This window comes from Aquarana catesbeiana, linkage group LG11 (assembly GCF_042186555.1).
Source record: "Aquarana catesbeiana isolate 2022-GZ linkage group LG11, ASM4218655v1, whole genome shotgun sequence".
Lineage (NCBI taxonomy): Eukaryota > Metazoa > Chordata > Amphibia > Anura > Ranidae > Aquarana > Aquarana catesbeiana.
The window spans coordinates 30,587,511-30,614,572 of NC_133334.1; the positions used below are offsets into that span (position 1 = coordinate 30,587,511).

Below are 27,062 nucleotides of genomic sequence, written 5' to 3' on the forward strand. Positions count from 1 at the left end.
AGTATATATAAATAATAAAAAATATTAAAAAACTGGTAGGATGACTCCTACAGGTGATGCGTCTCACTGGACTAAATAAAAATAATATGGGTGTAAGCAAATATAAATGAAATACGGATATTACAAACTTAAATCACCATAATAAATATCTAGTTCAACGTTAGTGACAAAAGACAATTTTTAAATAAAGTGCAAAGTGATTTAGACTATATACATATACAGTCCAAAAGTGACAGTGTGCATTGTGCAACCAATGTGCACAATATAAATGGCTACACCTCTATTTGCATACGGTGTTAATGAACAAAACTTCATATAAAGTGCAAAATGTGCAAAAAACTCCAAAAATAAATACGGTAATTAATGTCCCAAAAAAATAAAGGTATATATAATGAAAAAAGAATTTCACACAAAAAATGTCCTTTTTTAATGAAATCTGTGACAGCAACGTGCTAGCATGCACATGTGGCAGTTAAAGTGCTTTGTGAATCAAATCTCCTGCATCTTCGTGTGCAGACACTTCAGTGGGTAGTGGCCCCTTACCTTAAAGTAATGGGGCAAAAGCATATGACCAAAAGGGCTCTTTTTCTCATCCACCTAGGGGCTCCTGCGCATCCCTCACCGTCCTAGGTCCTAGGATAAGGTTCCCTCAGATGTAGTGCGGGGGGGTTTTAAGGATAATGGAGCAGAAAAGAACCTCCAGTCTTATGCAACCGGCAACCAGTCTGCTAGTACTGTTGATTATTTTTCCTTTATTTATTTATCACTTTCCTTTGGATTATTGGTTATTGTCTATTTAGTGGGGTAGCGAAACATATATTTTTATTTATCAGCTCAGGTGTGAATGCAGTCTTACAGCTAAAGCCTAGGTAGCTAAAGTTTTTCTATGGTCCTTTCCCCATTACCCTACTAGAGCTCTGCTTGCACCCAGACATAGCTAGGAATAAAAATGTAATGTGTGTTTGCGCAAGTACTGGCGTATATCCATGTGCAGCCATTAATAACTATGGGCAGGTTGTAGGCAGTATCTGTAGTTTCTGGTTGGAGAAATACACCCAAATTGTACATTGTACAGCCGCAGGCACCCGTGTGTATGAGACCTAAAAAGCAACAATATAAACTAGCTCTAAAAGTCATCTGTCTTATAATAAGACATGCAAGGTCTCCTTCCCCTTCTAGAGCAGAGAGAGAGGATAAAGAAACCTTGGAGCCTTACCAATGTACATAGGTCATTATGCACCAAGGGACCCTGTCACCGTACAAGAGTTACCAAAAAAAATGAACACTTGGGCTGTTTCAAACTGAGGCGCTTTGCAGGCGCTAAAGTGCTAAAAATAGCGCCTGCAAAGCGCCCTGAAAGAGCTGCTCAATTCACTCCAGGGCTTTCACACTGGAGCAGTGCGCTTGCAGGATGGTCAAAAAAGTCCTGCAAGCCGCAACTTTGCAGCGCTATAGGAGCGATGTATTTACTGCTCCTAAAGCGCCCCTTCCCATTGAAAGCAAAGCCGCCGGAAAAGCGCTGCTGCAGCGGCGATTTTGAGGGCGGTTTTAACCCTTTTTCGGCCGCTAGCGGGGATAAAAACCACCCCGCTAGCGGCCGAATAGCGCCGCTAGAACAACAGTAAAGCGGCACTAAATATAGCGCCGCTTTACCGCCAGCGATCGCCCGCCTCAGTCTGAAAGTAGCCTTATAAGTGATGACTCTAAATACTTATCTTTCCCACTGCCCGCACCACTGAACACCACTCTGATGCTGTAAGATCATCTTCTAAAGTCCACTGGGAAACCAACACTTCTGGTTGTGTCAAACTTCTGGGTTCTCTACAGATCTTACTGGCTTCTCCTGCTGACCTCCAGTAAAGATGTGGAGGTTAGCAGGATAAACCAGTATGAGCTGTGGGGGACCCAAGAGACCAACCCTCCGGAAAGTGTTGTTTCCCAGCAAAATGCATCATTTTCTAGTATTTAAGCATAGTTCAGCTGGTTCCTCCTGCTGACCTCCATGGCACTACTCTCTTCTGTAATGAGTTGAAAGTCAGCGGGATGAACCAGTGTTCGGCAGCAAGGTCAGATATATCTTTGCTTGGTAACTTTTGCCTCTTGAGCAAATGGGGGGGGGAGGGGGTCAGTCAAGAATCTGGGCACTCACAAGACTTTTTCAAAACACTGTAACACTTTTTGAATATAGCTTTTAAGGCTATGTTCACATTTGTGTGAACACAGACATTGCATGTGATTTGTACCCGCACTGCGGGTCACTGGGGCCGTTTGCATGCGATGTCTGTGCAATGCGAGTTCAGCCATACAGTTGTACAAAAAACGGTGCAAGGACCCTCCCCCCCGCACTGAAATCGGATTGCATAGGTGTTCTCACCTATGCGATCCGATTCCTGTGCAAGTTCACAGTTCACACTGCGATCTGTGAACAGATCTGGGGGTGTCATTAACGATGTATTGACACCAGCAGCGGTTTGCGGGAGGGATGCGATGTGGGAACTGGCGCTGTAATCGCGCTGGTTCCCACGTCGCACAAGTGTGAACCTAGGCTCAAGGAGCAAAAACTTACTTGTACAGACTGATCCAATTACAGATGTGCTCTGATACCCCCAGGGTATGACCGTTACCACAGAGAAACTGTAATTAGTCCCCGATATCAAGTTTTGAAGGGTGACATATGTTGTGTTGCTTATCACAGTTCCAGAAATGATTGAAGGAGAAGAAGAATTCCAATAAGTGATATTATATGACTTCACCACTCCGGTCATATTTACTGGATCTCCCCAAGATAAGGTAACATCTTTAGTTCCTATCATAGTAAAGTTTATGCTGCTCGGTGGGGTGGGATCTGTTTGGAGATAAAACAATGTTAGGAAAAAAATGAGTGAGATGGAAGAAAATGTATCTGCTATAAAAACAATACATATAATGGGATGAATTACCAAAGAGTGGTGCAAGCATAATGCTTACATCACTCTTCTAAACATAAAAAATATAGGAGCACATGCAAGCCCCTTTGTTAATTAGGAGCCTTCAGTTCTCTGTTCTATGGTGGCTGTGACAGACACACAGATCTTTCTACCTGCTTCCCAAAAGTTATATTTAAAATTAAAAAGGAGCTCCAGTCTCCCCCCAAATTTAAAAGTCAGCAGCTGAAAAATACTGTAGCTGCTGACTTTCATTATAAGTACACTTACCTGTCCAGGGATCCAACAATGTCCTCACCCAAGCCGATTCTTCAATCGGCTTCGGTTCCAGACGCCGGCATCTTTACTGCCGGTTTCCTACAATCCATGCACGAGCCACGCTGCGCTTTGCAAATGGTCCCGCAGTCTTCTGGGACCTGTGATGTGTGGGGGAGGTCGGCTGACCTTCCACTCAGAAAGGTACCTACCCCCCCCCAAAAAAAAGTGCCAAATGTGGCAGTGAAGGGGTGGGAGGATACAAACAAGCAGAACTTCCCCTTTTGGGTGAAGTTCCGCTTTAATGACTTCAAAATATAACAATGTAAGAAAAAAAATAAATCAATGAGATGGAAGAATAATCATCTGCTTTGAAGGAATACGATGGTAGGGGTGTTCACAATGGCCACCTTTCGTTCAGTTAATAAAAAGTTTAAAAAAAAAAACCTTTGTCCCAACCCCTGTCACTTTTTTCGGCATTAACAGTGGATCCAGAAAAGTATTCACAGTGCTTCACTTTTCCACATTTTGTTATGTTAGAACCTTATTCCAAAATGGTTTAAACTCATTATTTTCCTCAAAATTCTTCACACAATATTCCATAATGACAACGTGAAAGAGGTTTAGTTGAAATGTTTGCAAATGTATTAAAAATAAAAAAAACCCCATGTACATAAGTATTCACATCCTTTGCTCAATACTTTGTTGAAGCACCTTTGGCACCAATTACAGCCTCAAGTCTTTTTGAGTATGATACTACAAGCTTGGTACACCTATTTTTGGGCAGTTTCTCCCATTCTTCTTTGCAGGACATCTCAAGCTCCATCTGGTTGCATGGCGAGCGTCGGTGCACAGCCATTTTCAGATCTCTCCAGAGATGTTTAATAGGGTTTAAGTCTGGGCTCTGGCTGGAACACTCAAGGACTTTCACAGGGTTGTCATGTACAGTAGCCACTCCTTTGTTATTTTGGCCGTGTGCTTAGGGTCATTGTCCTGTTGGAAGAAGAACTTTTGCCCCAGTCTGAAGTCCAGAGCGCTCTGGAGCAGGTTTTCCTCAAGGATGTCTCTGTTCATTGCTGCATTCATCTTTCCCTCGATCCTGACTAGTCTCCCAGTTCCTGCCGCTAAAAAACACCCCCACAGCATGATGCTGCCACCACCATGCATCACTGTAGGGATGGTACTGGCCAGGTGATGAGCCTGGTTTCCTCTAGACATGACGTTTGCCATTCAGGCCAGAGTTCAGTCTTTATTTCATCAGACCAGAGAATTTTGTTTCTCATGGTCTGAGAGTCCTTCAGGTGGCTTTTGGCAAACTCCAGGCGGGCTGTCATGTGTCTTTTACTGAGGAATGGCTTCCATCTGGCCACTCTACCATACAGGCCTGATTGGTGGAGTGCTGCAGAGATGGTTGCTCTTCTGGAAGGTTCTCCTCTCTCCACAGAGAAACGCTGGAGCTCTGTCAGAGTGACCATCGGATTCTTGGTCACCTCCCTGACTAAGGTCTTTCTCCCTGATTGCTCAGTTTGACCTCTCAGAATAGTCCTGGTGGTTCCAAACTTCCTCCATTCACATCTGATGGAGGCCACTGTGTTCATTGGGACCTTCAATGCTGTAGAAATGTTTCTGTACCCTTCTCCAGATCTGTGCCTCCATAAAATCCTGTCTTGGAGGTCTACAGACAATTCCTTGGACTTCATGGCTTGGTTTGTGCTCTGACATCCACTGTTAACTGTGGGATCTTATATAGACAGATGTGTGCCTTTCCAAATCATGTCCAAGCAACTGAATTTACCACAGGTGGATTCCCATCAAGATGTAGAAATATCTCAAGGATAATCAGTGGAAACAGGATGCACCTGCACTAAATTTTGAGTGTCATGGCAAAGGCTGTGAATACTTATGTACATATAATTTATTCGTTTTTTATTTTTAATAAATCAGCAAAGATTTTAAACTTCTTTCACGTTGTCATTATGGGAGATTGTCTGTAGAATTTTGAGGAAAATAATGAATGTAATCCATTTTGGAATAAGGCTGTAACATAACAAAATGTGGAAAAAGTAAAGCGCTGTGAATACTTTCCAGATAAACTGTCCATCAAGTCCATAGGTTGGACTTGATGGACTTGTGTCTTTTTTCAACCTCACCTACTATGTAACTATAAACTGTATATACTGTATATGGATAAAAGTCTAAATAATGGATATGTGAAATTAAAAACAAAAGCATATGTAGAATATCATTATTAAATTAATAGCATTATCATCATACAATACCTTTTTATCATATATGTCCTTTAAACAAAACTTTGTTTCTGTACCATTCAGTGAAATGGCGCACATATTTTTTTTTGTTTAACTTTGACAAATGATTTTGCGCTATTCCATTCTATGTGATTAAATAAACAATGTGATATAAATGTGAACTGAAATCTTACAATAAAAAAGTCCAGTGATGGTTATAAATCAATAAAAATAATCAATTCCCAATTCAATAATATTATGATCCAATAGTGACTGTGATCCAAATGTGCAGTCCTTCAATGAATAGATCCAATAACCTTCTTAATAAAACTTCAGAGAGTCTATGCACCGCCACCAACACCTCAGTGCTCACAGAACTCTCACCTCATATCCACAGAATGTAAGCCTTGTGTATTATTAGGGATAAGCTATTCCCTCATGCCAGAAAACTCCTCCGCATATCCTCTATCCAAAGGTCCAGGACCATGTGTTGGGGTAAGGTAAACAGACAAGCCTCCAATAGTGCATTAACATAACCAAACCAATTTATTTAAAAATATAAAATATGCTTACATCCAAGCACAGTTAAAAGTGTTTCAAACAGCAAAAACAGCGGCGTTTCCGCCTCTCACATCACTTCCGGTCCGTTGCGTCTTATGGCCAAGCCCTACGCGTTACGCCACATCACGTGACTTCTTCAGGGGACTCAACGTGACGTGACATAACGCTGTTTTTGCTGTTTGAAGCACTTTTAACTGTGCTTAGATGTAAGCATATTTTATACTTTTAAATAAATTAGTTTGGTTATGTTAATGCATCTTCTGGAGGCTTGTCTGTTAACCTTACCCCATCACATGGTCCTGGACCTTCTGAGAGAGGATCTGCGGAGGAGTTTTCCAGCATGAGGGAATAGCTTGTCCTTAATAATACTCAAGACTTACATTCTGTGGATATGAGGTGAGAGTTATGTGAGCACTGAAGTGTTAGTGGCGGAGCATAGACTCTCTGAAGTGTTATTAAAAAGCTTATTGGATCTATTCATTGAAGGACTGCACATTGATCGCAGTGTTTATATTTGGATCACAGTCACTATTGGATCATAATATTATTGAATTGGAAATTAATTATTTTTATTGATTCAAAACCATCACTGGACTTGTTTATTGTAAGATTTCAGTTTACATTTATATCACATTGTTTTTAATCACATAGCATGGAATAGCGCAAAATCATTTTATTCACTTACTTATGCACGTGTATTTGTGAAATCACTAGGTTTTGCAGCAATTCTGGGTATCCAATTAGGATTTATTGTTATCACATTCACTATATAATAGCGCAGAGGATCACTATACTATATTCATTGAAGACACATGACCTTAATCATACTTACATGTGGCCTGTGACAGTGAAGGGGCTGCCTGGCTGCAGGAACTGCTGACTGTCACTATTGTTACATTGTAGACTCTTCCTGGTAATAATCCAGTAAAATTTACTTGCGTCATGTTAGGTTGTATTGTGCCAGTCTGCATTGTGTTATTGACATATTCTGTTATAGTGACGGTATAATTAGACACTTTTCCTTGTGGTGCGGTCCAGCTCACAAACAGAGAATTCACCGATGTGTTACTGCTCGCTGCGGCACCGACAGCTTGTCCGGGAACTAACAGGAAAAATACATTTTTATTAGTGAAAAAGGTACACATACAGATCTTATTATAAAGGGGGCAGGGGTTCTACAGCAAAGATGAAGGGCTGGGGGGGATCCTGCCCATAGCAGCATCATCTGTGTTGGAGGAATATGGGGCAAAGACTTTGAATCTCTGAATGTGGGTGATCTAGACTGTAAGGGGGGATTTATTAAAACCGGAGAGTACAAAATCTGGTGTAGATGTGCATGGTAGACAATCAGCTTCTATCTTCAGCTTGTTCAATTAAGCTTTGCCATAAGTTTTGCGGTGCATACTAACACTTTATGGCATAAACCTCATTGGGGCACATAAATGAATGTGGTGGCATTTACAGTGCCTTACAAAAGTATTCACCCCCTTAGCTTTTTACCTATTTTGTTACATTGCAGCCTTTAGTTCAATGTTTTTTTAATCTGAATTATATGTGATGGATCAGAACACAATAGTCTAAGTTGGTGAAGTAAAATTAGAAAAATATATACATAAAACTATTTTTCAGAAATAAAAAACTGATAATTGGCATGTGCGTATGTATTCAACCCCTTTGTTATGAAGCCCATAAAAAGCTCTGGTACAACCAATTACCTTCAGAAGTCACATAATTAGTGAAATGATGTCCACCTGTGTGCAATCTAAGTGTCACATGATCTGTCATTACATAGACACACCTTTTTAAAGGCCCCAGAGGCTGCAACACCTAAGCAAGAGGCACCACTAACCAAACACTGCCATGAAGACCAAGGAACTCTCCAAACAAGGAAGGGACAATGTTGCTGAGAAGTACAAGTCAGGGTTAGGTTATAAAAAATTATCCAAATCTTTGATGATCCCTAGGAGCACCATCAAATCTATCATAACCAAAGGGAAAGAACATGGTACAACAGAAAACCTGCCAAGAGACGGCCGCACACCAAAACTCACGGACCGGGCAAGGAGGGCATTAATCAGAGAGGCAGCACAGAGACCTAAGGTAACCCTGGAGGAGCTACAGAGTTCCACGGCAGAGACTGGATTATCTGTACATTGGACGACAATAAGCCGCACGCTCCATAGAGTTGGGCTTTATGGCAAAGTGGCCAGAAGAAAGCCATTACTTTCAGCAAAAAACAAAATGGCATGTTTTGAGTTTGTGAAAAGGCATGTGGAAGACTCCCAAAATGTATGGAGGAAGGTGCACTGGTCTGATGAGACTAAAATTGAACTTTTTGGCCATCAACGAAAACGCTATGTCTGGCACAAACCCAACACATCACCCAAAGAACACCATCCCCACTGTGAAACATGGTGGTGGCAGCATCATGCTGTGGTGATGTTTTTCAGCAGTCAGGACTGGGAAACTAGTCAGAGTTGAGGGAAAGATGGATGGTGCTAAATACAGGGATATTCTTGAACAAAACCTGTACCACTCTGTGTGTGATTTGAGGCTAGGATGGAGGTTCACCTTCCAGCAGGACAATGACCCCAAACACACTGCTAAAGCAACACTTGAGTGGTTTAAGGGGAAACATGTAAATGTGTTGGAATGGCCTAGTCAAAGCCCAGAACTCAATCCAATAGAAAGTCTGTGGTCAGACTTAAAGATTGCTGTTCACAAGCGCAAACCATCCAACTTGAAGGAGCAGTTTTGGAAGGAGGAATGGGCAAAAATACCAGTGGTAAGATGTGGCAAGCTCATAGAGACTTATTCAAAGCGACTTGGAGCTGTGATAGCCGCAAAAAGTGTCTCTACAAAGTATTGAGTGAGTTCACCGCTCCAAAGAAGCTGCTGTCAGGACTTTTTGTGATGCCCTGCCAGTGCACCGCTCCGGTGTGAAAGCCCTCGGGCTTTCACACTGGAGTGTATGGAGCCGCTTTTTTCAGGCGCTATACAGACGCTATTTTTAGCGCTGTAGCGCCTGAAAAATGCTGGCAGTGTGAAAGGGGTCTTAAGGTATTTTACCACTTAAGGACCAAGCCTCTTTTTGAGATTTGTTGTTTACATGTTTAAAACTGTTTTTTTTTGCTAGAAAATTACTTAGAACCCCCAAACATTATCAATTTTTTTTTCTAACACTCTAGAGAATAAAATGGCGGTCGTTGCAATACTTTCTGTCACACTGTATTTGCGCAGCGATCTTACATGCGCACTTTTTTTGGAAAAAATACACTTTTTTAATTAAAAAAATAAGACAACAGTAAAGTTAGCCCAATTTTTTTTTATATTGTGAAAGATAATGTTATACCCAGTAAATTGATACCCAACATGTCACGCTTCAAAATTGCCCCCACTCGTGGAATGGTGACAAACTTTTACCCTTAAAAATCTCCATAGGTGACGTTTAAAAAATTCTACAGGTTGCCTTTTTTTATGTTACAGAGGAGGTCTGAGGCTAGAATTATTGCTCTCACTTTACCGATCGCGGCGATACCTCACGTGTGGTTTGAACACCGTTTTCATATGCAGGCGCTACTCACGTATGTGTTTGCTTCTGCACTCGAGCTCGGTGGAACGAGGCACTTTTTTTTTTATTTTTAAACTGTTTTTTTAAAAAACAAATTGTGTCACTTTTATTCCTTTTACAAGAAATGTAAACATCCCTTGTAATAGAAAAAAAGCATGACAGGACCTCTTAAATATGAGATCTGAGGTCAAAAAGACCTCAGATCTCATATTTACACTAAAATGCAATAAAAAAATGTCATAAAAAAAAAAAAAAATGGCCCTTTAAGAGCAATGGGCAGAAGTGACGTTTGACGTCGCTTCCACCCAAGAATGGTATAGAGACGGGTGGGGGCCATCTTCCCCTCACTCATCTCTATACCCAGCATGGATGAACATCCGATCTCCTCCGGAGGAGGGCACCGGAGCACGGCGGGAAGGGGGGGGCCCTCTCCCACCACAGATAAAAGTCATATCGCGACGAATCCACCGCAGGGACCACTTTTATCTTAAACCGGACCGCTCACTGAAGAAGAGGATACCAGGGTTATGGCAGCTTACTGCTGCCATAACAACGATATTCCTCTTCAAACTTAGGACGTATATCAGCGTGCGGCGGTCCGGAAGTGGTTAAAGGTAATGATTTTATACACACCACAATATTTTTACACACAATTGTACAGTTTATTTACTGCACCTTCCAAATGAACTTGGTGGAGTTTGGACTTGTGTTTAAGGACTTTAGTTTATGGCATAAGCTTGAAATCAGTGTGATACTCCTCAGTGATCATTCACAATTCATTGACCGGTGCATCTGACCTGCAGTTGACCTTTTTCTGACTTGCATTTGACCTGATTTAAAGGGGTTTAAATACCCGTTTTGCATTCCCATGCAAAAAAAAAAAAAATGCCTGTTGGCTGGTGCACCTTTACTTCTTAGCAGCTTTGAGCAGTATGTGTGGATTCTTTTCTTTCGCTATAGCATTCTAAATGACTGAATTTTTTCAAGCAGAAGAAAAGATCCTATCATCATTTATTATTAATATACAGGATTTATATAGGGTCAACAATTTGTGCAAAATAAGGGAGAGAGTACAGTAATACAATTCAATACAGTAGGGCTAGTGATACCAAAGGCATTACGTATAAGGAATGAGCTGATGGAGAAAGTAGGTGGAGTCAGGATAGAATTTCTAGAAAAAGATACGTTTTTAAGGATCACCTAAAAGAAGACAGTAGAGAATAGACATGTGCAGAACGAAAACATTTTCATTTCGGATCGATTCATTAGGTTACTAATTTAGTTTGGTTGCATTCGTAACCGAATTAGTTTAGTTTTGTTTTGTTTATTCTTTTTCAACCAAATTAAATTTTTTCCAATGGATTCTAAGTATTCGAGTCAAATTTGAATTGAAAATATTGAGTTTTGCTGACCTCTGTAATCACAGGGGGATTCTACCACAACGAACCCTTCAAGAGAAATACCTTCTTCCACAAACTTTTCATTATGTGCAAATAGTGCATTTTCTGCAAACCTTACAACGGGCGGCTGATATAACCACGTCCACCTCAATGGAGTACTTATGCAGATCCCTTGATAAGCACACTGGCGTTATCTCCAAAATCTATAGTATATTGACCTCTAGTCCAGAAAAATTGTTCTATATGAAGAAGTGAGTACAAGACATAGGGGAGACATTCGCTCTAGATGAATGGTCCAAAATGTCACAGTGTGCGTCAAAATCATATATAAATACTTCATTGATCTAAGCAAATTACAAGGTTTTGCTCAGATGATACATGATACCGACGAGAATAGCTTTGTTCGTCCCAGGGGCCTCTCCCTCCTGTTTTTGAGGGTGCGGTATGGAAGACATGGTGATCCATATATGGTGGTCCTGCCCCAAGGTGAAATGTTTTTGGATTCGCCTCTATAATTTCATCTTCTCACTTACACAGGGGAACTTAACTAAATCACTGCAGCAAGCTCTTCTGGGACGCCCGGTAGAAGGCACATCTAAACAGGCAGGGAAACTTGTAACCTTTATCTTCACGGCAGCCAGAATAGTAATTGCCAGATCATGGAGGACGCCCACGATCCCTTTGGACTTGATAAAAAACAAGTCATGGATCATGGTAAATGAATGCCTTTCGGCGATTTTACAGGGCAAAAGAGTCCTATTTGATAAGATCTGGGAACACCGGATCAAATACTTGTCTGACCCCTTGTGAGATCTCAGGGACTGACCGAGTTCATTTTAGGGAGTGACCTTCCTTCCCTCTCTGATACTCTTTTCTTCTTACTTTCATTCTTCTCCTGGAATAGTCTATGGTCTTGGTCCTCCCCCTTCCTCCCCCTCCTGCATGGAGAGTAGTGGAGGGATGGGGAAATCAAGGGATATTCATAGTTATCTTTCAGACTACGGAAATGTTATCTGGTTGTGTTTTTATATTACCCTTTTTTTTCTTGAATTGGAGCAATAAGCAGTAACAGATGTGCAGACCAGAAGACAATGATTTACTTTTCTAGAAAGGCACACTGTATAATAATGATACTCAGACATGGTATACAGTTAAGCCTGATCTCCTGGTTCTGACTTTGGCTTGCTACTGGACCTTGTTCTGCCAGCTTCCCGACCTCCTGACCACACTTCTGTCTTACCATGTATGATCGCAGCTCACCTTGGCTATAACTATAAGCAGATTTCCTTTACATTGTAGTTGATATAGGGCTTGGAATGGGGGTGGGAACAGGTTTAGGCTTAGTTAGTATTTGACTAAACTTCAACTTTAAAGGATAAGTTCACCTTTCGTAACATGTTACACCCATTTTCATGATGTAACATGCTACGAACGGACCAGCCCCGCACCCTCCCAATCCCCAATCTGACAGCTAGCGGAGATCTTCTCTTCCCCGCTAGCTGTCTCAATTTAAAAAAAACCCAGCCGTGTCACTCATTCACAGTGTCCTGTGAATGGAAAACTACAAGGTCCGGCAGCCTTTGCAGCTGTTGGCTTGTAGTTTTCAATGAACTACCACGGTGCTTGTTTCAGGTCACAATGCATGCCTCACCATTTCCTCTGTGTTGTATAACAAATGTGGGAGTGCTAATGTGGTGAAAGACTGCATGGTGATCTCTCTGGTAATTGAGTGACACTAGACTGAGAAACCCAGGGATTGTGGAATATGTAGTTGTGGAACATAGGAAATGTTAGTTCTCAGATTACAGACAGAGTCCATGCATTAAAGTGACATTAAAGGTTCGGATTTCTTACAAAAAAAAGTAATAAACATAACATACTAACCTGCTCTGTGCAGTGTTTTAGCACAGAGCAGCCCCGATCCTCCTCTTCTTCTTGGGTCCCCCACCGGTGCTCCTGGCTCCTCCACCTCGACAAGTGCAATAGCAAGCCGCAGCTCGCCCCTGCCCCTTGGCAATAGTTTAAAAAGTTACATTTTCGTTTTGGCGGTACTTATGGGTACAGTCAGTTATTAGACATGTGCAGTTTGTTTCGAGCTACAGTATTAATGAAATTTACAGATTGCGCCGAATAAAAATAAATTTGTCCGAATTTCCACAATTCAAATTGAAATTCAAATCAAATTTTACATTTAATTCCATTCAAATTCAAACTGTAAACATATTTCTGAAATCAAAGATTGTGTGTGTTATTAGAAAAAATGTATCAATTCGATCGTTTTGAATCGTAAAAAATTGGTAAATTCAAAAGAAGACATAACAAGAATTCTGATTACGAATCCTGAATATGAATTCAACGAATCAACTGAATTTAATAAAAGAAATAACTAGATTAATGAATCTAAACGAAACAAAACAAATTTTTTCGTCGTGCACATGTCTATCAGTTATAAACGAGGGGTCTAATTCTATGTTACAGGCCAGCGGAGGACCCCAGAACAGGAGGATCGGGTAAGTATATAGACATATTTGTTATTTCAAAAAAAAAATCCTTTACAACCACATTGAGAAGCTTGTGGGAATTTAGTCAATGCATCTGAAACAAAGACTGTTCTTTTTTCTGGTGGCAACAAATCAGCTTTTCACTTTTACACCTCCAGAATGTGATAATGATGGGGAGTATCAGATTGGATGTTGTGAATAACGGGAACTTCTTGCGGGAAATTTGATAGACAAAGACATTTATAAGTTGCTTTTCCTGTTCGGCAGTACTTACGGGTGCAGTCAGTTATAGGCACGGGGTCTGATTGTATGTTACAGGCAGATATTGTATATACAGTGAATGTATAGGTCTCTCCCGCTGTCAGATATCCTATTGTAGCCGATGTACTGTTCACGATTGTATTATTTATCAGTGTAGATGATGAGGTTACATTGGTCTGCACCCTGTAGGTGTATGAGCTCTGATACTCGTCTGGTTGTGTCCAGGTCAGGGACGTAGAATTGGTAGTTTTTGCAACAATCTGCGGTAATTTCACAGACATCGGTTCTGTGGATAAAGGAAAGAGTAATATTAATAACCAGAGTAAGAATTGTTACATTCAGAGTGTGATGTTGAAGTTACAATGTTATTTAATCGGCAGTAGAAAAACACTGCTAAAGAAAAAAGAGTTATCATCTTCATCATCTTTAACCACTTCAGCCCCGGAAGGATTTACCCCCTTCCTGACCAGAGCACTTTTTACAATTTGGCACTGCGTCGCTTTAACTGCTAATTGCATGTCATGCAATGCTGTACCCAAACGAAATTTGCGTCCTTTTCTTCCCACAAACGGAGCTTTCTTTTGATAGTATTTGATCACCTCTGCCGTTTTTATTTTTTGCACTATAAACGGAAAAAGACCGAAAATTTTGAAAAAAAATGATATTTTCTACTTTTTGTTATAAAAAAAATCCAATAAACTCAATTTTAGTCATACATTTAGGCCAAAATGTATTCGGCCACATGTCTTTGGTAAAAAAAATGTCTAAGTGTATATTTATTGGTTTGCGCAAAAGTTATAGCGTCTACAAACTAGGGTACATTTTCTGGAATTTACACAGCCTTTAATTTATGACTGCCTATGTCATTTCTTGAGGTGCTAAAATAACAGGGCAGTACCAAACCCCCCCAAATGACCCCATTTTGAAAAGTAGACACCCCAAAGAAATTGCTGAGAGGCATGTTGAGCCCATTGATTGATTGAATAATGACAAAAAAAACAAAACAAATTTACAAACAGTTGTCACTAAATGATATATTGCTCACACAGGCCATGGGCATATGTGGAATTGCACCCCAAAATAAATTCAGCTGCTTCTCCTGAGTACGGGGATACCACATGTGTGGGACTTTTTGGGAGCCTAGCTGCGTACGGGACCCCGAAACCAATCACAGCCTTCAGGTTTTCTAAGGGTGTAAATTTTTGATTTCACTCTTCACTGCCTATCACAGTTTCGGAGGCCATGGAATGCCCAGGTGGCACCCCCCCCCCCCCCCCCCAAATGACACCATTTTGGAAAGTAGACACACCAAGCTATTTGCTGAGAGGCATGGTGAGTATTTTGCAGCTCTCATTTGTTTTTGAAAATGAAGAAAGACAAGAAAAAACATTTTTTGTTTTCTTTTTTCAATTTTCAAAACTTTGTGACAAAAAGTGAGGTCTGCAAAATACTCACTATACCTCTCAGCAAATAGCTTGGGGTGTCTACTTTCCAAAATGGGGTCATTTGGGGGGGGTTTTGTGCCACCTGGGCATTCCATGGCCTCCGAAACTGTGACAGGCAGTGAAGAGTAAAATCAAAAATTTACACCCTTAGAAAGCCTGAAGGCGGTGCTTGGTTTTTGGGGTCCCGTACGCGGCTAGACTCCCAAAAAGTCTCACACATGTGGTATCGCTGTACTCAGGAGAAGCAACAGAATGTATTTTGGGGTGTAATTTTACATATTCCCATGGCATGTTTGAGCAATATATCATTTAGTGACAACTTTGTGCAACAAAAAAAAAAAATTGTCTCTTTCCCGCAACTTGTGTCACAATATAAAATATTCCATGGACTCGACATGCCTCTCAGCAAATAGCTTGGGGTGTCTACTTTCCAAAATGGGGTCATTTGGGGGGGTTTTGAACTGTCCTGGCATTTTATGCACAACATTTAGAAGCTTATGTCATACATCACACACTCTTCTAACCACTTGAAGACAAAGCCCTTTCTGACACTTTTTGTTTACATGAAAAAATTATTTTTTTTTGCAAGAAAATTACTTTGAACCCCCAAACATTATATATTTTTTTAAAGCAAATGCCCTACAGATTAAAATAGTGGGTGTTTCATTTTTTTCTTTTCATACAGTATTTGCGCAGCGATTTTTCAAACGCATTTTTTTGGGAAAAAACACTAAACAAAAAAACGAAATACATTTTTAAAAGCCTTTAAAAGCCTTTACAGGTTACCACTTTAGATTTACAGAGGAGGTCTACTGCTAAAATTACTGCCCTCGATCTGACCTTTGCGGTCATACCTCACATGCATGGTGCAATTGCTGTTTACATTTGACGCCAGACCGACGCTTGCGTTCGCCCTTGCGGGAGAGCAGGGGGGGACAGGGGTGCTTTTTTTTTTTTTTTTTCTTTATTATTTTTTTGCTTTTTTTTCTTATTTTTAAACTGTTCCTTTCATTTTTTTTTTTTTTATCATTTTTATTGTAATCTCAGGGAATGTAAATATCCCCTATGATAGCAATAGGTAGTGACAGGTACTCACTACCTGTCACTACTACATAGAGATGTTTGGAGCCACTCTGGTCTCTGATCAGCTCTATGGTCACTGGCTGCATTCTCAGGTTCCCTGTTGGGACAGGAGAGCCAGAGAAAAACATGGAAGACGGTGGGGGGGGGGCGTTCCCTCCCACTGCTTGTAAAAGCAGTCTAGAGGCTAATTAGCCACTAGGATTGCTTTTACATGAAAGCTGACCGCTGGCTTAAAAGAATGATACCAAGATGATACCTAAACCTGCAGGCATCATTCTGGTATAACCACTCAACGTCCAGCAACATACCAGTACGTTGCTGGTCCTTGTTGGGCATATATTGTAATCTTTTTTTTTCATGCAGCCTGTGGGCTGAACGAAAAAAAGAGATTGATCGGTGGGTATGCCCACCATTAGAATACCTCCCTTCATCCACTCACTTCTAATGATGGGCATACATGCACCATTTATATATGCCGAAGCAGGGGGGCATCCTCCCGCAAAAGGTAGGAGCAAATCGCTCCTCCACCCACTGCTGCCCCCATGCTTCGGCATATATATATAACTTTTATAACTGTAACCGGTTCCAGGTTCGGGTCTCTCAAAATGCGATGGCATCTTGGGAGACCCTGTGAAAGTGTGCCTAGTCTGTGCAATGCTGTACGCTACGCTAATACTCAACTAGTGAATGGTAGCATTCAAAACATTCACCAATGCAAAGACCAGGATTGTCAGGACAGGAGGGACAATAATAGCGGGTGTCACGCCTATATCCGCGCTTGCTGCAGACACAACATCTTTTTTGGGGGGGTTCGTTGGGTAGGGGTACTCGGGAGGACATAAACAAAATGCCTCTCATGCAGCCGACTGCATTTGGTTGGGGATGTGAATGGGGGAAGTACGGGTGCTGCTGAAGTGGCCCAATTAGGATTGGCGAATGCAGCAGGAAGGGCACTATGGGCACGACGGGCCTGTGTTTGTCTTCTTGGTGGCAGCGGGACACTACTTGTGCTTGCCACCTCACCAGCTTGAACTGCACTTATGGGACCCGCCACGTCACCAAGTGTTACTGCAGTGCTGGTTTGACTACGACCGGGGTGTACTAGGCCGCTGGTGCTTGCCAGTTCACCAAAACGCTACCAAAAAAACTGTTAGCGATCGCAGGGATCAGGCCTGACTCTGCGAATGCTGCAGTTATGCGTTTAGTGTTTTGTAAGTGACAGTGATCGATCGATACTGCACTTGGGTAGGCTGGGCTGGGCCGAGCCAAGGGGCAAAACGCAGGTGCTAGCAGGTATCTGGGTTGATCCCACTAACACTGCGTTTTTGGGAACCCTAAACTGCTGGGACGCTAGTATAGATCTGATCGGATCAGATATTGATCCGTTCAGATACTATACCACTAAGGGAGGTGTACGGTGCGTGCGTGGGTGTTAGCGGTACTGGCGCTAACCTGACGCTGCCTGGGGCAACGCAGACCCTAACTGACCCTAAAACCTAAGTTATATCACCGCCGGGCGATCAGGGGGACAAACCTTTATTAGGTAATAAACGGCGGGTGCCCTAACACTATAAAAAATAAACTAACTAACCAGCGTCACCCGTAACAGTTATACGGTGATCACTGGTGAAAGGGGGGTCCCTGACCCTATAAAACGCTGACGGTGAACCTATATATTTACCTCCCTAACTAGTGTCACCTGTGACACTAATACAGCGATCAGAAAAACGATCGCTTAGTGACACTGGCGACGGGGGGTGATCAAGGGGTTAAAACTTTATTAGGGGGGGTTAGGGGGGTACCCTAGACCTAAAGGGGGCTAATCCTAACTGCCCTACCACACTTATGCCCCGTACACACGGTCGGACATTGATCGGACATTCCGACAACAAAATCCTACGATTTTTTGTTGGCTCAAACTTGTCTTGCATACACACGGACACACAAAGGTGTCGGAAAATCCGATCGTTCTAAACGTGGTGACGTAAAACACGTACGTCGGGACTATAAACGGGGCAGTAGCCAATAGCTTTCATCTCTTTATTTATTCTGAGCATGCGCATCGGATTTGTGTACACACGATCGGAAATTCCGACAACGAATTTTGTTGTCGGAAAATTTTATAGCCTGCTCTCAAACTTTGTGTGTCAGAAAATCCGATGGAAAATGTGTGATGGAGCCTACACACGGTCGGAATTTCCGACAACAAGGTCTTATCACACATTTTCCGTCGGAAAATCCGACCGTGTGTACGGGTCATAACTGTCACAAACTGACACCAATGCAATAATCAGAAAAAAAAAAAACTGCTTGGTGTCAGTGTGACCGGGGGGGGGGTAATTGGGGGGTGATCAGGGGGTGATGGGGGGTGTAATGTGTGCCTGGCATGTTCTACTGTGTGTGTATGTGTTTTACACTCACATCGATGTCTTCTCTCCTCGGCGCCGGAACGGAAATTACTGAGCCGAGGAGAGATGACATCACTTCCTCTGCCTCTGTTTACTATACAGAGGCAGAGGAAGATTTTCATTGGCTGGGAGCGATCGCGAGGGGGGGCCCACGAATTGATGGCCTCCCCCTCACGTCTGATCGCTCCCGGACAGAAGCCGACCGCCTCCGGCTACGGGGGGGGGGGGGGTCCAATCGGACAGGTACGTGATTCTGCCTGCCCGTGCCATTCTGCCGGCGTATATCGTCGTGAGGCGGTCGGCAACTGGTTAATAACAGCGATAAGCTAAGTAGATATGGAGACCACTTCTTGTCTTTGTTCATTCCCTCCCCTAATCAGAAAATCGTATTTTATGATTGTGCTTCACATTGTTAATATCATATTGTAACTTTAGGCTGCATTCAAATCTAAGCGCTTTCAGGTCGTAAAACGCTTGTAAAACGCCCGAAAAAAATGCCCAAAAAATGCCTAACAAGCAAAATCCCATTTCAATGACACCTGTTCACATCTAAGCGTTTTTTCACCTGAAGCAAAACGCCTGAAGCTCAAAAAAGTACATCAGTTTCTTTTTGGGCAGATTACAGGCGTTTTTCAGCTTTTTACATTGGTGACCTTTTGACCTGTGCAAAATCGCAGCAAAAAAACGTGGTACAAATCGTCCTTTCCCCATTACCCTACTAGAGCTCTGCTTGCACATAGACATAGCTAGGAATAAAAAATGCAAAGTGTGTTTACGCAAGTACTGGCGTATATCCATGTGCAGCCATTAATAACTATGGGCAGGTTGTAGGCAGTATCTGTAGTTTCTGGTTGGAGAAATACACCTGAATTGTACATTGTACAGCCCCAGGCACCCGTTTGCATGAGACCTAAAAAGCAATAATATAAACTAGCTCTAAAAGTCATCTGTCTTATAATAAGACATGCAAGGTCTCCTTCCCCTTCTAGAGCAGAGAGAGAGAGGACAAAGAAACCTTGGAGCTTTACCAATGTACATAGGTCATTATGCACCAAGGGACCCTGTCACCGTACAAGAATTACCAAAAAAAATGAACACTTATGCCCTGTACACACGATAGGATTTTCCGATGGAAAATGTGATAGGACCTTGTTGTCAAAAATTCTGACTGTGTGTAGGTTCCATCACACATTTTCCATGGGAATTTCCGACACACAAAGTTTGAGAGCAGGCTATAAAATTTTCCGACAACAAAATCCGTTGTCGGAAATTCCGATCGTGTGTACACAAATCCGACACACAAAGTGCCACACATGCTCAGAATAAATTAAGAGACGAAAGCTATTGGCTACTGCCACGTTGATAGTCCTGACGTACATGTTTTACGTCACCACGTTCAGGACGATCGGATTTTCCGACAACTTTGTGTGACCGTGTGTATGCAAGACAAGTTTGAGCCAACATCCGTCGGAAAAAATCCATGGATTTTGTTGTCGGAATGTCCGATCAATGCCCGATCGTGTCAGGCTGCTTTCACACTGAGGCGCTTTGCAAGCTCTAAAGTGCTAAAAATAGCGCCTGCAAAGCGCCCTGAAAGAGCCGCTCAATTCACTCCAATGTGAAAGCCCCGAGGGCTTTCATACTAGAGCGGTGCGCTTGCAGGATGGTCAAAAAAGTCAGCAACCGCCCGCCTCAGTGTGAAAGTAGCTTTATAAGTGATGACTCTAGTTACTTATCTTTCCCACTGCCCGCACCATTGAACACCACTCTGATGCTTTAAGATCCTCTTCTAAAGTCCACTGGGAAACCAACACTTCTGGTTGTGTCAAACTTCTGGGTTCTCCACAGCTCTTACTGGCTTCTCCTGCTGACCTCCAGTAAAGATGTGGAGGTTAGCAGTATGAACCAGTATGAGTTGTGGGGGACCCAGGAGACCAACCCTCCAGAAAGTGTTGTTTCCCAGCAAAGAGGATGATTTTCTAGTATTTAAGCATAGTTCAGCTGGTTCCTCCTGCTGACCTCCATGGCACTACTCTCTTCTGTAATGAGTTGAAAGTCAGCGGGATGAACCAGTGTTCGGCAGCAAGGTCAGATATATCTTTGCTTGGTAACTTTTGCCTCTTGAGCAAATGGGGGGGGGAGGGGGTCAGTCAAGAATCTGGGCACTCACAAGACTTTTTCAAAATACTGTAACACTTTTTGAATATAGCTTTTAAGGCTATGTTCACATTTGTGCGAAACAGACATTGCATGTGATTTGTACCCGCACTGCGGGTCACTGAGGCCGTTTGCATACGATGTCTGTGCAATGCGAGTTCAGCCATACAGTTGTATGGCTGAACTTGCATTGAATTTGCACAAAAAAGGTGTAAGGACTCCCCCCCCCCCGCACTAAAATCGGATCGCATGGGTGTTCTCACCTATGCAATCCGATTCCTGTGCGAGTTCATAGTTCACACTGCGATCTGTGAACCGGTCATATTTACTGGTGTCATTAACAATGTATTGACACCCGCAGTGGTTTGCAGAGGGCAGTGTGAACTGGCTGCGGGAGGGGTGCGATGTGGGAATTGGCGCTGTAATCGCGCTGGTTCCCGCATCGTACAAGTGTGAACCTAGGCTCAAGGAGCAAAAACTTACTTGTACAGACTGATCCAATTACAGATGTGCTCTGATACCCCCAGGGTATGACCGTTACCACAGAGAAACTGTAATTAGTCCCCGATATCAAGTTTTGAAGGGTGACATATGTTGTGTTGCTTATCACAGTTCCAGAAATGATTGAAGGAGAAGAAGATTTCCAATAAGTTATATTATATGACTTCACCACTCCGGTCATATTTACTGGATCTCCCCAAGATAAGGTGACATCCTTAGTTCCTATCATAGTAAAGTTTATGCTGCCAGGTGGGGTGGGATCTGTTTGGAGATAAAACAATGTTAGGAAAAAAATTAGTGAGATGCATGAAAATGTATCTGCTATAAAAAGAATACATAAAATGGGCTGAATTAACAAAGAGTGGTGCAAGTATAATGCTTATACCACTCTTCTAAACATAAAAAATGGAGCACATGCAAGCCCCTTTATAATTAGGAGCCATCAGTTTTCTGTTCTATGGTGGCTGTGACAGAAACACGGATCTTTCTACCTGCTCCCCAAAAGTTATATTTAAAATTAAAAAGTAGCTCCAGTCTCCCCCAAAAAATTAAAAGTCAGCAGCTACAAATACTGTAGCTGCTGACTTTTATTATAAGGACACTTACCTGTCCAGGGATCCAACGATGTCCTCACCCAAGCCGAATCTTTAATCGGCTTCGGTTCCAGATGCCGGCATCTTTACTGCCAGTTTCTTACAATCCATGCACGAGCCACGCTGCACTTTGCAAATGATCCCGCAGTATTCTGGGACCTGTGATGTGTGGAGGAGGTGGGCTGAACTTCCACTCAGAAAGGTACCTGCTCCCCCCCCCCCAAATGCGGCAGTGAAGGGGTGGGAGGATACAAACAAGCAGAACTTCCCGTTTTGGGTGAAGTTCCACTTTAATCACTTCAAAATATAACAATGTAAGAAAAAAAAGAAATCAATGAGATGGAAGAATAATCATCTGCTTTGAAGGAATACGATGGTAGGGGTGTTCACAATGGCCACCCTTCGTTCAAATAATAAAAAAAAACCTTTGTCCCAACCCCTGTCACTTTTTTCAGCCGGGTCTGCATGAACAGTGCATCCGGAAAAGTATTCTCAGTGCTTCACTTTTTCCACATTTTGTTATGTTAGAGCCTTATTCCAAAATAGTTTAAACTCATTATTTTTCTCAAAACTCTACAAACAATACCCCATAATGACAACGTGAAAGAGGTTTAGATGAAATCTTTGCAAATTTATTAAAAAAAAAAAAACGAAACAAATTCCTTGTACAGTACGTAAGTATTCACAGCCTTTGCTCAATACTTTTGTGAAGCACCTTTGGCATCAATTACGGTCTCAAGTCTTTTTGAGTATGATGCTACAAGCTTGGCACACCTATTTTTTGGCAGTTTCTCCTATTCTTCTTTGCAGGACCTCTCAAGTCGGTGCACAGCCATTTTCAGATCTCTCCAGAGATGTTCAATCGGGTTCAAGTCTGGGCTCTGGCTGGCCCCCACAAGGACATTCACAAGGTTGTCATGTAGCCACTCCTTTGTTATCTTGGCTGTGTGCTTAGGGTCGTTGTCCTGTTGGAAGATGAACCTTTGCCCCAGTCTGAGGTCCAGAGTGCTCTGGAGCAGGTTTTCATCAAGGATGTCTCTGTACATTGCTACATTCATCTTTCCCTCAATCCTGACTAGTCTCCCAGTTCCTGCCCCTGAAAAACACCCCCGCAGCATGATGCTGCCACCACCATGCATCACTGTAAGGATGGTACTGGCCAGGTGATGAGCGGTGCCTGGTTTCCCCTAGACATGACGTTTGCCATTCAGGCCAAAGAGTTCAATCTTTATTTCATCAGACCAGAGAATTTTGTTTCTCATGGTCTGAGAGTCATTCAGGTGCCTTTTGGCAAACTCCAAGTGGGCTGTCGTGTGCTTTTAACTGAGGAGTGGCTTCCGTCTGGCCACTCTACCAGACAGGCCTGATTGGTGGAGTGCTGCAGAGATGGTTGCTCTTCTGGAAGGTTCTCCTCTCTCCACAGAGAAACGCTGGAGCTCTGTCAGAGTATTTATTTGGTTCTTGGTCACCTTCCTGACTAAGGTCTTTCTCCCCGATCGTTCAGTTTGGCCGGTCGGCCCGCTCCAGGAAGAGTCCTGGTGGTTCCAAACTTCCTCCATTTATATCTGATGGACTGTGTTCATTGGGACCTTCAATGCTGTAGAAATGTTTCTGTACCCTTCCCCAGATCTGTGCCTCCATACAATCCTGTCTCAAAGGTCTACAGACAATTCCTTGGACTTCATGGCTTGGTTTGTGCTCTGACATGCACTGTTAACTGTGGGATCTTATATAGACAGGTTTGTGCCTTTCCAAATCATGTCCAATCAGCTGAATTTACCACAGGTGGACTCCAATCAAGTTGTAGAAATATCTCACGGATGATCAGTGGAAATAGGATACACCTGAGCTCAACTTTGAGTTTTATGGCAAAAGCTGTGAATACTTATGTACATATAATTTATTCGTTTTTTATTTTTAATAAATCTGCAAAGATTTCAAACTTCTTTCACGTTGTCATTATGAGAGATTGTTTGTAGAATTTTGAGGAAAATAATGAATGTAATCCATTTTGGAATAAGGCTGTAACATAACAAAATGTGGAAAAAGTAAAGTGCTGTGAATACTTTCCAGATAAACTGTCCATCAAGTCCATAGGTTGGACTTGATGGACTTGTCTTTTTTCAACCTCACCTACTATGTAACTGTATATATTGTATATACTGTATATGGAGAAAAGTCTAAATAATGGATATGTGAAATTAAAAACAAAAGCATATGTAGAATATCATTATTAAATTAATAGCATTATCATCATACTATACCTTTTTGTCATATTTGTCCTTTAAACAAAACTTTTTTCTGTACCACTCACTGAAATGGCGCACATTTTCTATTTTTTTTTTTGTTTAACTTTGACAAAGCATTGAAGACACATGTAAGTGAATAAAATGATTTTGCGCTATTCCATTCTATGTGATTAAATAAACAATGTGATATACTGTAAATGTGAACTGAAATCTTACAATAAAAAAGTCCAGTGATGGTTATGAATCAATAAAAATAATCAATTCCCAATTTAACCTCTTCCCGCCGACCGTACGCAGATCGCAGATGTGCGTACTCGGCTTTTGGGGGTTATTCCGGGATGATGCCCGCAGCTGCAGGCATCATCCCGGTACCGTTGTTTAGAGCCGGCGATTGGCTATCCGTGTATAACAACCGATGCGGCTAAAAGCCGCTCGACTGTTATACGGGAGCAGCGGGAGGGTACGACCCCCCCTCCCGCCGCCTCCCGCCACTCTTACCGGGCCTCCTGTGCCATCCGGAGGCCCGGTGACCAATCCGATGCCTCCGGCGGCTGGGGGCGGGCTGGAACGAAGCTGTGGGCGGCTTCGTTCCAGCCTTCAAATTGTAAACGCGGAAGCGACGTCATGACGTCACTTCCCGTTTACTCGGCTGCCAATAGCGCCGGTTTTAAAAAGATACACAGTATTCAGAATCACCGTTTTCGGCAATCTGAATGCTTTGAAGTGTAAAGGAGGGATGGGGGGTCTTTTAGATCCAATAACCTTCTTAATAAAACTTGAAGAACTTTTAACTGTGCTTAGATGTAAGCATATTTTATACTTTTAAATAAATTGGTTTGGTTACGTTAATGCACTATTGGAGACTTGTCTGTTTACCTTACCCCAACACATGGTCCTGGACCTTCTGAGAGAGGATCTGCGGAGGAGTTTTCTGGCATGAGGTAATAGCTTGTGCTTAATAATAATCAAGGCTTACATTCTGTGGATATGAGGTGAGAGTTCTGTGAGCACTGAGGTGTTGGTGGCGGCACATAGACTCTCTGAAGTTTTATTAAGAAGGTTATTGGATCCATTCATTGAAGGACTGCACATTGATCACAGTGTTTATATTTGGATCACAGTCACTATTGTATCATAATATTATTGAATTGGGAATTGATTATTTTTATTGATTCATAACCATCACTGGACTTTTTTTTTGCAAGATTTCAGTTTACATTTATATCACATTGTTTATTTAATCACATAGAATGGAATAGCGCAAAATCATTTTATTCACTTACTTATGCACATGTATTTGTGAAATCACTAGGTTTTGCAGCAATTCTGGGTATCCAATTAGGATTTATTGTTATCACATTCACTATATAATAGCGCAGAGGATCACTATACTATATTCATTGAAGACACATGACCTTAATCATACTTACATGTGGCCTGTGACAGTGAAGGGGCTGCCTGGCTGCAGGAACTGCTGACTGTCACTATTGTTACATTGTAGACTCTTCCTGGTAATAATCCAGTAAAATTTACTTGCGTCATGTTAGGCTGTATTGTGCCAGTCTGCATTGTGTTATTGACATATTCTGTTATAGTGACGGTATAATTAGACACTTTTCCTTGTGGTGCGGTCCAGCTCACAAACAGAGAATTCACAGATGTGTTACTGCTCGCTGCGGCACCGACAGCTTGTCCGGGAACTAAGAGGAAAAATAATTTTTTATTAGTGAAAAAGGTACACATACAGATCTTATTATAAAGGGTGCAGGGGTTCTACAGCAAAGATGGAGGGCTGGGGGGGGTCCTGACCATAGCAGCATCATCTGTGTTGGAAGAATAGGGAGCAAAGACCTTGAATCTCTGAATGTGGGTGATCTAGACTGTAAGGGGGGATTTATTAAAACCGGAGAGTACAAAATCTGGTGTAGATGTGCATATTAGCCAATCAGCTTCTAACTTCAGCTTGTTCAATTACGCTTTGCAATAAGTTTTGCGGTGCATACTAGTACTTTATGGCATAAACCTTGTTGGGGCACATAAATGAATGTGGTGGCATTAACAGTGCCTTGCAAAAGTATTCACCCCCTTAGCTTTTTACCTATTTTGTTACATTACAGCCTTTAGTTCAATGTTTTTTTAATCTGAACTATATGTGATGGATCAGAACACAATAGTTCAAATTGGTGAAGTAAAATTAGAAAAATATATACATAAAACTATTTTTCAGAAATAAAAAAATAAGTGGCATGTGCGTATGTATTCACCCCCTTTCTTATGAAGCCCATAAAAAGCTCTGGTACAACCAATTACCTTCAGAAGTCACATAATTAGTGACATGATGTCCACCTGTGTGCAATCTAAGTGTCACATGATCTGTCATTACATATACACACCTTTTTGAAAGGCCCCAGAGGCTGCAACACCTAAGCAAGAGGCACCACTAACCAAACACTGCCATGAAGACCAAGGAACTCTCCAAACAAGTAAGGAACAATGTTGTTGAGAAGTACAAGTCAGGGTTAGGTTATAAAAAAATATCCAAATCTTTGATGGTGCCTAGGAGCACCATCAAATCTATCATAACCAAATGGAAAGAACATGGCACAACAGCTACCCGCCAAGAGACGGCCGCACACCAAAACTCATGGACCATGCAAGGAGGGCATTAATCAGAGAGGCAGCACAGAGACCTAAGGTAACCCTGGAGGAGCTGCAGAGTTCCACAGCAGAGACTGGAGTATCTGTACATAGGACGACAATAAGCCGTACGCTCCATAGAGTTGGGCTTTATGGCAGAGTGGCCAGAAGAAAGCCATTACTTTTAGCAAAAAACAAAATGGCAAGTTTTGTGTTTGCAAAAAGGCATGTGGGAGACTCCCAAAATGTATGGAGGAAGGTGCTCTGGTC

The 27,062-nt window shown here is 42.1% G+C and overlaps 1 protein-coding gene across 1 annotated transcript in view; it reads right to left on the reverse strand.

The window, feature by feature from the left end:
- LOC141111935 (receptor-type tyrosine-protein phosphatase beta-like) overlaps positions 1 to 27,062 on the reverse strand; it is a 337,059-nt gene that overhangs the window by 168,191 nt on the left and 141,806 nt on the right. Inside the window, exons 12-15 of the mRNA XM_073604158.1 lie at positions 25,586 to 25,855; positions 21,296 to 21,574; positions 13,733 to 14,005; positions 6,819 to 7,088 (exon numbers count right to left, since the gene is read on the reverse strand). Coding sequence (XP_073460259.1) covers positions 6,819 to 7,088; positions 13,733 to 14,005; positions 21,296 to 21,574; positions 25,586 to 25,855 — 1,092 coding nt within the window. The remainder of the gene's footprint in view (positions 1 to 6,818; positions 7,089 to 13,732; positions 14,006 to 21,295; positions 21,575 to 25,585; positions 25,856 to 27,062) is intronic.